The sequence below is a fragment of the Pezoporus occidentalis genome, unplaced genomic scaffold (assembly GCF_034315485.1).
Source record: "Pezoporus occidentalis ecotype Australia unplaced genomic scaffold, CSIRO_AGI_Poc_V1 ctg223, whole genome shotgun sequence".
NCBI lineage: Eukaryota > Metazoa > Chordata > Aves > Psittaciformes > Psittacidae > Pezoporus > Pezoporus occidentalis.
In genome coordinates, this window is record NW_026914106.1 from 707,834 (window position 1) to 718,826 (window position 10,993).

The following is a 10,993-nucleotide window of genomic DNA, read 5'->3' on the forward strand; positions in this document are numbered from 1 at the left end:
TGCTGTGAGCCCGGGGTCGGCCCTCGGCTGCCCTGCTCTTGCCCAGGGTTTGCTGCGCCCAGAGCCACCCGTGCAGGGGACTGAGCATCACCTGGGCAGGAGCTGCTGGTGTTGCTTGTGGAGGAATCCGGCTCCGTCGCTCTCGCTGCAGGATTTGACCCGCCTTTATTGTTCAACCTGAACGTGTGTGTGCATGTGCGCAGACAAGAGCCTCTACGGGAGCTGTTTGCCAGACTCACCCAGTTACTGGGAACAGAACAAACCACCCTGCCCTCCCCGCATTCCCAGCGCCGCGGACACAACCTGGGCACGCAGGAGGGCTGCAGGCAGCGCAGACGGGGAAGAGCTCCCCTACTCCGATCCCGGATCCGACCACCTCCTTCTGGCCCTTTGCCGGCCGGGCAGGTACCTCCAGGGTGCTCACAGGGGCCGCAGGGTGTGGGGTGTAGGGGGACAGATCCCATGGTGCTAAGGGGATGTCGGTGGGAGCTATGTTATGGCTGGGGCTGCTGTGCCTGCAGGGACCCCAGTATTGCACATCAGAACCCTACCGGCAGTGCTGGGGCCACTGCTCTGTGGGGCTGCACACCCGGGTGAGGGGGGCAATGCAGGGGGATGGCATGGCCCAAGGAGCAGGAATGGCCACCCCAGGCCTCGCTCCTCTGTCCCACTGTTGTCCCCAGGGACTGAGAAGGGCTGAGCCCCCCCTAAAGGTGCTGCGCTCGCACCCCAGGCAGGAGCTGGGTGCTTTCAGCCCCACACCCTGCACCCACGCGGGGCAGGACCCAGCACCCAATGGTGACTAAGGGGGCTGGCACGCCAGGGTCTGGTGATGGTGCTGGGCTCCCCGTGAGGCAAATCAGTGCTGCCCACAGAGCCCAGCACACCGGGAGCGCTGTCCCTGCGCCGTGCGCTCCGTGGGGCACGCAGCACGCACCGGCATGGGGCTGGGCATGGAGCTCCCAATCCCTTCTTGCCCTGCCGCGGGTCCATGGCTGGAGCTGGCACTGGACTGATCCAGACACGTGGGTACCAGGGCAGATGGGTGCTGGGTATCATGGGTGGCACTAGGAATGGGCATGGGGGAATTGGCTGGTGAGGGGGCGTTCACCCTGGGGCTGTGCAGGGGCGCGGGGCTTCAGCCACGAGCACCAGCTTTTGGCTGAGGAGGGGAAAGCAGCGGCTCCTGGGCAGCCCCACAGGCTCCGGGCACTGCTCGAGGCTCTGTTCCTTCCCTGCAGCCCCAGGACTCCCCGGACGAGAGGACCGTGATCACCCCTGCGCCATCGCACCCCGGCCATGCCCCGCGCTGGGCACTGCCCATCACACAGCCCCCGGTGAGCAGGGAAGGAGCCTGAGCCCCCTCCAGGTAGGACTTGGGAGGCACTGGGTGGGCAATGGGCAACAGCTCCTTGGGAGTGGGAATTCTACTGTGAGGGTGCTGAGGCGCTGGCACAGGGTGCCCAGAGAAGCTGTGGCTGCCCCATCCCTGGCAGTGCTCAAGGCCAGGTTGGACACAGGGCTTGGAGCAAGCTGCTCCAGTGGAAGGGGTCCCTGCCCGTGGCAGGGGTTGGAGCTTTAAGGTCCCTTCCAACCCAAACCATTCCATGATTCTATGATTCCATGTGAGCACACGGTGCTGCTTGGCCTGAGTAGCTGGGATGGAAGGAGTTAGCATTTGGGGTTGAATGAAGCTTTTGATCCTGTGATATCTGGGACATGTTCCCACTGGAAGCATTTGCCAGCCCCGGTGCCACCTCCCGGGCCCTGACCTCAACTTGCTCTGCTCTGCTCTGCTCTTCACCCTCCCCTGCAAACCCCTGTGCCCATGTCAGTGGCAACGGGGGTTCCTTGGCTCCTCAAAAGCAGGGTCAGACCCAGCCTGGCTGTGAAGCCCTGTGCCAGGGGAGGCACCTTTACAGCACAGTGAGGAGCTGCCAGCTCACCCCTGGCTGAACCCCCCGGGCTTCATCAACCCAGGCAGCAGCAGCGCTCCGGGCCCGGGTTAAAGCCCTGCACTGGGGCAGCCCCAGGCTGTGCTGTGGAGCTGGTTTGGCCGGCGCAGGGCCCCGGGGCCGCTGGCAGTGCTGCCGGGGAGGGACGTGCTGGTGACACACTGGTGCCGTGCATGGCCTCTCGCTTTCAGCAGCCCCATTCTCATCCATGCATGGCTGCCTCGGGCATCACCTGCAGCAGCAAACACAGGTCCCCGGTGTCTCCCAGCATCCCAGTTCTGCAGCAGCCGCTGCCCCTTCGGCTCTTGGCGTTAGCAGAGCATGGCCACTGGTTTGTCCCACTTCACCCACAGAGAAACTGAGGCTCAGGGAAGTCTGGGACCAGCTGGGATCCCATGGGATCTCCATAATGGTAGAGGGCCGCATCCATCCCCACAACGTGCTGGTGCTGGGTGTGCAGGGAAGTGTGCTGGGGTGAGTTGCTGGTCTGGTGCTGCACCCATGGGGAGCCAGCTCAGCCCTTCCCATGCCAGGGTGGGTTTCCAGGGGGCTCCCGCTGCTCCCCATCCTTCCCACCATGGAAGGGGAACATGAAGCAACCACTGACCCTGTGCCTCAGTGCTGGGAAGCCAAAGGGGGCTGGCAAGGCACTGGGGACCATGCTGGTGGGCACCAGCACACGCGCCTGCAGGCACTGGGGGAGAAGGAAGACGCGGTTGGGGATGGAAATGTGCTGCAGGGTCCCCTCGCACCCTGTCCCAAGGGACCTGGGGTACACCCAGACTTTGCTTTGCTGGAATGCCAAGCTCCCCCCGCCTGCTGCCCGGGCACGGCCTCTCCCTGTTGACCCTGGCCTGCTCCAGTGGAGCACGCTGCCAGTTTACACCATCACACGCAATCAGGCTGATGTGGTGACAGGCACTTGGCCTCGTGGCTCATCCCTTACGGCAAAGGCTCTGCCAGACGGAAGTGCAGAGGGGCTGAGTCACCTCCATCACCAGAGGAGTTTGGGGATGGGCTTTGTTGTCTGTGGGTGGGATTGTCCCCACATCCCAAACCCAGGACAGAACCCGGGGTGGGGGGCAGAATGAATCATAGCAAACGATGAGGTGCCCCCACTGCTCTTCACCCACTGCTTCTGCTGGGGTTTCTCCAGGTTGGGTGACTCTGGCCTCTGTCAGCCACCATGGACTGGAAGACGCTGCAGGCGCTGCTCAGTGGGGTCAACAAGTACTCCACAGCCTTCGGCCGCATCTGGCTCTCCGTGGTCTTTGTTTTCCGTGTGCTGGTTTACGTGGTGGCTGCCGAGCGCGTGTGGGGAGACGAGCAGAAGGACTTCGACTGCAACACGCGGCAGCCGGGCTGCACCAACGTCTGCTATGACCACTTCTTCCCCATCTCCCACATCCGCCTCTGGGCCCTGCAGCTCATCTTTGTCACTTGTCCTTCCCTCCTGGTCATCATGCACGTGGCCTACAGGGAGGACCGCGAGAAGAAGAACCGGGAGAAGAACGGGGAGGATTGCCCCAGGCTCTACAGCAACACGGGCAAGAAGCACGGCGGGCTGTGGTGGACCTACCTGTTCAGTCTCTTCTTCAAGCTCATCATAGAGATCCTGTTCCTCTACCTCCTCCACAAGATGTGGGACAGCTTCGACTTGCCACGGCTGGTCAAGTGCTCCAACGTGGACCCCTGCCCCAACATCGTAGACTGCTACATCGCTCGGCCGACCGAGAAGAGAGTCTTCACTTATTTCATGGTCGGAGCTTCCTCCATCTGCATCGTCCTCACCGTCTGCGAGATCTTCTACCTCATCTTCAAGCGTGTTGTGCGGCGCGCGCGGAGGTGGAAGAAGTCCACCAAGCGCTCGGTCAGCTACAACAAGGCCTCCACGTGCCGGTGCCACCTCAAGAACGAGGAGAAGGACAACAAGTCCCAGACGAGGTGTGTGACCCTGCGGGCCTCAGCTCCCAGCCTCGCTGCTGTCTGAGGGGCTGCTGGGAGGGCAGGAGGGAGGGAGGAGTGTGCAGGGATGGCGGGACCTCGGTGGCTGTAAGGGGAGGGGGACACATCCATGGGAAAGCTGCTGTTTGGGACTATGGGCACGTTCCGGCTGTGCCAGCAGCACAGGGAGGGTGGTGCTGGCTGCCCATGGGCACGCCTGAGGGTGTCTGTTCTTCCCGCAGAGGAGAGGAGCTGTGAGCAAGCCCATCCCAGCCACCTCACCTCCCCATGGCCCAGATGCTTTTCAAGCCTCCAAGTCCCTGAACCCTCAAGGTGCGAGAAATGACTGAACCCAACGACTGAAGTCCCCCAAGAGAGGCCCTTGTATGGCTGAGCAATCGCAGGTAAGGCGAGGGCAGCCCTGGAGCTGGGCTGGCTGCTCGCGGTGGTGCCACGGGGCTTGGACATCACAGCAATGCCCTAAAGAGATGCTGAGCTCAGCGCCGTGCCCAGAGCCCTCTTCATGCGCCAGAGGAGTCACGGAGGAGCAGGGCTTGGTTGGCCCCATTTGCCAGTTGGCCAGTACTGGGGCAGGACACCATGCAAGCACCATGCTGGTGTCCTACCCAGATGCCCTCGCTGGCTCTGCTGCTTCCCTCGGTGCCTTTGCATCCCCCTCACCTTGGACGGATGTCACAGGCAGCATGAGCTATGGATCCAAAAGGCCAATAAATGTGTTGTCTGTGGACACTGGGATCTGCTTTGATCGCTGTTAACTGGCGGGACCGGTGAGGGCAGAAGAAATGGATTTGCAGAGGTTCCCCAGAGACCGGAGCTGGGTCCCCCCCACTCCCACCCGTGGCAGTGTGGGTTGAGCCCTGGCACCAGTGTGCCCGGTGTCCATCCTTGCCTCCTCCTGGCTTGTCATGCGTCGTTAAACTCCAATTCACCCAGAACCGCACACTGGTCCCCAAGGAAATCAAGGAGGGATCAGCATCAATTATTTACTAAACCTTGATGAATATTACAATAAATAGCAATGCTTTCCATTTAATCTCTCCTTAAGCAGCAGGGTCTGCTGATGCCCGGTCAGCCGTGTCTCCAGCTCTGCTCATGGCCCCAGCCCCATGAGTGGTTTTGTGGTTTTGGAGCAGCCCCTCAGAGGTGAACATTGCCACCCGTCGAGGGCTCATGGGGCACAGAGCATCACTGAGGACAGGCACCAAGAGGGGCCACGCCACTTGGGCAGCCGCAGCCCAGGGGTGGCGGAGGGGATGGCTGGATTCTGCAGCTCCCTGGTGTCATGGAGCAGCACGTGGGCATTCCTGAAGGGTGCCAATTATTTTCTATGAAGTATCAGGATGCTGTTCCAGCCCTGACACTGTCTGAGGAGGAAGTGCCACGTCCTGGTGTGGGAGAGGTGGCAGCTCCCACTTGTGTGTGCAGGCTGGCCTAGTTTCTGGGTCTAATAGCCCAAGTCCGAGCTCCCCACAGCCCGTGCCAAGCCCTCTGCAGCTCTGCAGGACACCGAGCGGGGGCATAGGCAGGGGGTTCGCACCCGCGAAGCCAGCAGGACTGAAGCCTGTGCATTAAACAGCAGCACTCGCCCCCTCGCTGCCCCACCTCCGTGTTACGGAGCCTCCGCACCCCCGCAGCGCCCCGTCTGAGCCCCGCGACAGCAGAGCCCCGCTCCAGACCCGGGCACTGCCGGGCTCCGGTGGGGCTCCAGCACCACCCAGCGCCCGTCGCGCCGCACGGACCCGCTGCCGGAGCGGGCAGGGAGCGGAGCATCGCGGGGACGCCCGGCAGCACCCCCGGGGCTGCCTCCCCCCGGAGCGGGGAGCACTGGGGTCAATCCGCTCAGGGGCCGTGCAGCGCGATGGGTCCTCTCCCGATGAGCGCTGGCGGAGCCGCAGCCGGGGCCGGGCGGTCAGGGACACGCGGGCTCCCCGCCGACCCCACCGGCTTCGGCCCCGACGGTCCCCGCTGTGCCGGGGGTCTGGAGCTCCGCGGACCCGCCCCGTAGCGGGACGGGGCGGCCCCGCACACCTGCGGCCCAGCGCTAAGCCCCGGCCCCCGTTTCCTGCCCGCGCTCCTCCCCCGGCTCCCCCGGGCCCCGCACGGCCAGAGCCGCCCCGCAAACACCCAGCGCGGCCCGAGCCAGGCGGGACGTGCCCGGAGCGGCGGAGGTGAGTGCACGGCGCCGGGGACCCCCTCGGGGCACCGGGCACCGCTTGGGAGCCCTGTGCCTGGGGTACCCAGCGCTGCCGGGCGCCCCTTTAACGGCGCAGCGGGTACCTCTGCCGGCTGCATTGGCAGAGGTTAATCAGGAGCCAGGGCTCGCTGCAGCCCGGGGGAGGCTGAGGGGCCCCGGAGCAGCAACGGGTCTGTGCGGTGAGTGTGGTCTTGGGGGGGTCCCTGGGCAAGGGGGAGTGCTCTGGGGCTGCGGTGTTGGTGCTCCATGGAAAGGGAGCTGCGTAGGGACTGACCCTTCGGTTTGGGGTGAGCCCTCAATAGGTATTGGGGTCGCTGCTGTAGCCCGGGGTTTGCGGTTCCCCTCCTGCCCGCTGCTGCTTTCTGCCCTTTGGTAAAGCTGGGCTGTAAGAGAGGCAAATCTGCCCCTACTGTGCCCCCTCTCTGGGTGCTGTGGGCACCTGGGGCAGCCCCAGACCGAAAAGGGAATGAGCCCTTTGCTGTGGGACGTCCCCTGGGAGGCCAGGACGGCCGCAAACCACGGGTGCTGTGGGTTGGGTGCTGCTGGAGGAGGTACATCCCTGCACTGCCTCTTGTCCCCCAGCCCCATGTTTCTCTATTGGGCAGTGGGGTGCAGGAGGAGCACTCCTGAGCCCAGCTCCATCCCTTGGAGGTGGGATGTTCCTCAGTGGGTTTGCTGGGCCCCTGTGTAGAGCAGTGTCCTGAGGGGTTTAGGTGGCCCCGTCTGTGCTCTGCAGCATGGAAACAGAGCATTGACCTGGCTCCTCTCCCCTCTCCATCGGCAGAGGCACGAGGCTCCATAGAAGATGGGTGACTGGGGTTTCCTGGAGAAGCTGCTGGACCAAGTCCAGGAACACTCGACCGTGATCGGGAAGATCTGGCTCACCGTGCTCTTCATCTTCCGCATCCTCATCCTGGGCTTGGCTGGGGAGTCTGTGTGGGGGGACGAGCAGTCGGATTTCGTGTGCAACACCAAGCAGCCCGGCTGCACCAATGTCTGCTATGACAAAGCCTTCCCCATCTCCCACATCCGCTACTGGGTGCTCCAGTTCCTCTTTGTCAGCACCCCAACCCTGGTTTACCTGGGCCACGTTGTCTATCTCTCACGGAAGGAGGAGAAGCTGAAGCAACAGGAGAGTGAGCTCCGGGCAATCCACAGCAAGGACCCAAAGATCGAGCAGGAGCTGGCAGCCATAGAGAAGAAGATGTCCAAGATCTACGTGTCGGAGGATGGGAGGCTCAAGATCCGAGGGGCGCTGATGTGGACGTACATCACCAGTGTGATCTGCAAGAGCATCTTTGAGGCTGGCTTCCTTGTTGGTCAGTGGTACCTGTACGGCTTCTCCATGGTGCCCCGCTATGTGTGCAAGAGGGACCCTTGCCCACATCAGGTGGACTGCTTCATCTCCCGCCCTACCGAGAAGAGCATCTTCATCATCTTCATGCTGGTGATGGGCCTCATCTCCTTAATCCTGAACCTCCTGGAGCTCTTCCACCTCTGCTGCAAGAACCTGCTTAGCAACATCAAGAAGGTGTCGGACCCAGCCATCCCAAGCCGGGATGCCTTTGCCAGTGACATGGTCTCAGGTGCCTACCCACACAAGCACTACCCCTTCCTGCCCATGGCCGACAGCCACACGTCATCCTACCAGGCCTTCAACAAGCTCTCCAGCGAGCAGAACTGGGCCAACTTCCACAACGAGGAGAACCTGGCGCTGGGCAGCAGCGGCAGACCCCTGTCAGACCCCTATGCTCCCAGGGCTGCCGATGCCCCCATCCCAGAGGAGAAGCTGAGCAGCCGGCCCGGGAGCTCAGCCTCCAAGAAGCAGTACGTCTAGAGCCAGGCTGGCCCTGGCCGCCCGGGGGGACGTTCCTTGGCCCCTTGTGCCTTGAAGGTGCTGGCCACGGGCAGGCAGCTGCCTCCTGCCTGGTGCTGTGCGGTACCCAGGCCCCGCGGTGGCTGCGCCCACACTGACCTGCCTGCCATGGGACGTGGTGCTCAGGCTTGGGGCTGAGCTCTGCCCTGGAGCGGGGCCTCTGCTCCCGCCTGGTTTCCCCACTAGACCTGCAAGGAAGGAAACAGCGCAGAGCTCCCGGGACACCGTGTCCCTCGCTCCGCGCCGTGGGAAAGGGAGACATCCCCGGAGCCGCGCGGCTGGGAACAGGCTGTCCCCGGGGCCGCGGCGGGAGGATGCTGCCCTTGAGGGGGCCGGACCCTGGGGCTCTCGGGAGCTGCCGCCAGCACCGGGGGATCCGAGCGTGTGGCCGTGGGAAGCCGCTCGCCTCCGGTCTCTGCTTGGAGCCTGGCAGGGCCGGGGCAGCGCTGCCTGAGGGGTCCTGGCCACCAGCCCCTTCCTGTCACCCTGCAGGTGGGACCAGAGGCTCCCGACCAGGGTTTGCTGCAGGAGCTGCCCCTTTTCCGTGGGGCACAGGGGGGTTAAGCCAGCAGCAGGGCTCTGCAGTGAGCGGCTGATCCCGATGGCTGCAGGGTCACCACTCGGGCGCCCTGGGAGCGCAGTTCCCCCCCTCGGCGCCTCCTGGCCCTGGATCCTTTCCCATGGGATGCGTGTGTCTAAGTTATTTTTAACCTGCTGGCCTGAGCACGGAGTTTTCTGCCTTAAAGGTGCAGCTGTGCAGGGGCCTGGGGAGCTGTGTCCAGCCTGGCTGCGTGCCCCTGAGCCCGGTGGGTGTTTTATGAGGGGGGGAATGAGCCTCACAACTACTGGTCTGGTGTTACTGGTTTTACTGCTTTGCACTGGTCATCTCCTGATGGGGGCTGAGGTGCTGGGGAGGGATGGAAGAACCAACTGCTGCCACACGAGCATTGCCTCTGACTCGGCATCCCACCAACTCTGTGAAAGGGGAAGGTCCTGCGTGACCCAGGCATGAGGGTGGGATGCGGGCACTGCCCTCTGTGCTGTTCCTTTCCCCCTGGAGGACTCTGTGTTGTACCTTGTTGAATAAAGTTGGATGAATGAACAGAAGTGATGTGTGATGTGACTGCTTCCTGCAGCTGCCTCTGGGATGGGGGGGTAAGTGAATGAGGGATTGGGATGGGTGAAGGGGAGTTGTGCTGCCGAGGACAGGCACTCACTGGAAGCACAACCCTCACTGCTATAGCACCCTGACCCCTCGAGCCCCAGGGTCTGTCTGGGGCCATTTGGCTCCTGGTGACCCAAAGCACAGCTCAGCCCCTCTCGCCCTGCCCCAGCTCTGCTGCAGATAAACCCAGTGGAGGCCGTGGAGCCGCTCGTGGCTGCATAATAGGTGGAAATGAGCCACAGATAAAGGCACACAATGCGGCTGGGGCTGTTGTTTAGGTTCTCTGGCCAAGCCAGCCCAGGGCAGAGCTTGCTTTCTGCCGAGGGCCCCTTCAGCAAGGGTGGGACGGCCTAAAAATACCCTGGAGAGAATGAAATATGGGTGATGATAGGGGTAATATCGCTGCCATCAGCTGCTGAAGGAAGTGCCGAGGGAGGCACCCTTGGTGCAGAGCCTGGGCTGGCAGCCGAGCCTGCCCTTGGCTCCTCTCTCTGCTGGGGATGAGGGGGGTGACATCCCATGGGTGGGGGGGGTCTGGGGTGCATGCACAGCCCTCACCCTCCTCTGTGCCCTGCGTGAGGATGCTGGGGCAGATCCCCTCTGCAGGGACCCTGCCCTGGGGCACCCCAAAGCAAGAGGGGGCCGCAGCCCCCAGGCACCAGCAGAGCTGCAGCTCTCGGGGAGCAGCCCCGCGTCCTCAGCCAGGAGGAAATGCCCGTGTGAAAGGTAACGGCGCAGCCGGGCCGTGTGCTCACCCCTCTCCTGCGCTGATATTTGTGTTGGCACCAGCGGAGCATCACGCTTGGAAAGCTGGAAAACAAAGAGGGACGAGAGCTCCTCTGCTTGGCCGCGGTGCCCGGCCGCCGGCGCTGCGCAAACACGGCTCCGCGTCCCGCTATTGTTCCCGTGTTGTGACAAGGCGGCTCGGGGTGGCTGCGCCGACCCGGTGCCCGTGGCACAGGCCAACAACAACAGCGAGGGTCTCACCTGCGGGGGGGGCCGGGGAGGGGGCTGCAGCGGGGCTGGTGCTGGCAGCAGTCCCCCCAAAGGCAGGCGGCCCTTAGGCAAATAGAAGTTTGCTGCTGATAAGGGCGCGGGCAGGGCCTTTGGCACAGCCCGGGGACAGATAGCGGCGGCCCGGCCGGACGGGCTCGGCCTTTCTCACACCTCCGGGCTCCGTCCTGAGTAAACAGGCTCCTCCGGTCCTTCCCTGGGAGTGATGCTCCAGGCTCCTCCGGTCCTTCCCTGGGAGTGATGCTCCAGGCTCCTCCGGTCCTTCCCTGGGAGTGATGCTCCAGGCTCCTCCGGTCCTTCCCTGGGAATGATGCTCCAGGCTCCTCCGGTCCTTCCCTGGGAGTGATGCTCCAGGCTCCTCCGGTCCTTCCCTGGGAGTGATGCTCCAGGCTCCTCCGGTCCTTCCCTGGGAGTGATGCTCCAGGCTCCTCCGGTCCTTCCCTGGGAATGATGCTCCAGGCTCCTCCGGTCCTTCCCTGGGAATAATGCTCCAGGCTCCTCCGGTCCTTCCCTGGGAATAATGCTCCAGGCTCCTCCGGTCCTTCCCTGGGAGTGATGCTCCAGGCTCCTCCGGTCCTTCCCTGGGAGTGATGCTCCAGGCTCCTCCGGTCCTTCCCTGGGAGTGATGCTCCAGGCTCCTCCGGTCCTTCCCTGGGAATGATGCTCCAGGCTCCTCCGGTCCTTCCCTGGGAATGATGCTCCAGGCTCCTCCGGTCCTTCCTGGGAATGATGCTCCCCATCCCAGTGCTGGGCCGTGAACTGTGATGCCCTGTGACAGCACGGGCAGCCGGGGCACTGTGGTGAGGGGCTCCCCGTGGGCACCC

At 63.6% G+C, this 10,993-nt stretch overlaps 2 protein-coding genes across 5 annotated transcripts; both read left to right on the forward strand.

The window, feature by feature from the left end:
- Positions 1 to 4,953, forward strand: GJB3 (gap junction protein beta 3). 3 transcript variants are annotated; one of them, XM_062620674.1, is made up of 4 exons: positions 1 to 405; positions 1,242 to 1,369; positions 3,112 to 3,899; positions 4,142 to 4,953. In XM_062620674.1, the coding sequence occupies exons 3-4, from the start codon at positions 3,142 to 3,144 to the stop codon at positions 4,155 to 4,157; spliced, it is 774 nt and encodes a 257-aa protein (XP_062476658.1). In that variant the 5' UTR covers positions 1 to 405; positions 1,242 to 1,369; positions 3,112 to 3,141; the 3' UTR covers positions 4,158 to 4,953. The 3 variants fall into 3 exon arrangements, with proteins under 3 accessions (XP_062476658.1, XP_062476656.1, XP_062476657.1); XM_062620672.1 differs by lacking the exon at positions 4,142 to 4,953 and having other exon boundaries at positions 3,112 to 3,945; XM_062620673.1 differs by lacking the exons at positions 1 to 405; positions 4,142 to 4,953 and adding an exon at positions 429 to 1,025 and having other exon boundaries at positions 3,112 to 3,945.
- Positions 4,954 to 5,936: 983 nt separating this feature from the next.
- GJA4 (gap junction protein alpha 4) lies at positions 5,937 to 9,097 on the forward strand. 2 transcript variants are annotated; one of them, XM_062620670.1, is made up of 2 exons: positions 5,937 to 6,088; positions 6,899 to 9,097. In XM_062620670.1, exon 2 carries the CDS (start codon positions 6,920 to 6,922, stop codon positions 7,949 to 7,951), a length of 1,032 nt encoding a protein of 343 aa, XP_062476654.1. In that variant the 5' UTR covers positions 5,937 to 6,088; positions 6,899 to 6,919; the 3' UTR covers positions 7,952 to 9,097. The 2 variants fall into 2 exon arrangements, with proteins under 2 accessions (XP_062476654.1, XP_062476655.1); XM_062620671.1 differs by lacking the exon at positions 5,937 to 6,088 and adding an exon at positions 6,231 to 6,293.
- The last annotated feature ends 1,896 nt before the right edge of the window (positions 9,098 to 10,993 follow it).

Coding starts and splice junctions, on each gene's coding strand:
- GJB3 (XM_062620672.1), top strand. CDS start 3,142: ATGGACTGGAAGACGCTGCAGGCGCTGCTCAGTGGGGTCAACAAGTAC.
- GJA4 (XM_062620670.1), top strand. CDS start 6,920: ATGGGTGACTGGGGTTTCCTGGAGAAGCTGCTGGACCAAGTCCAGGAA.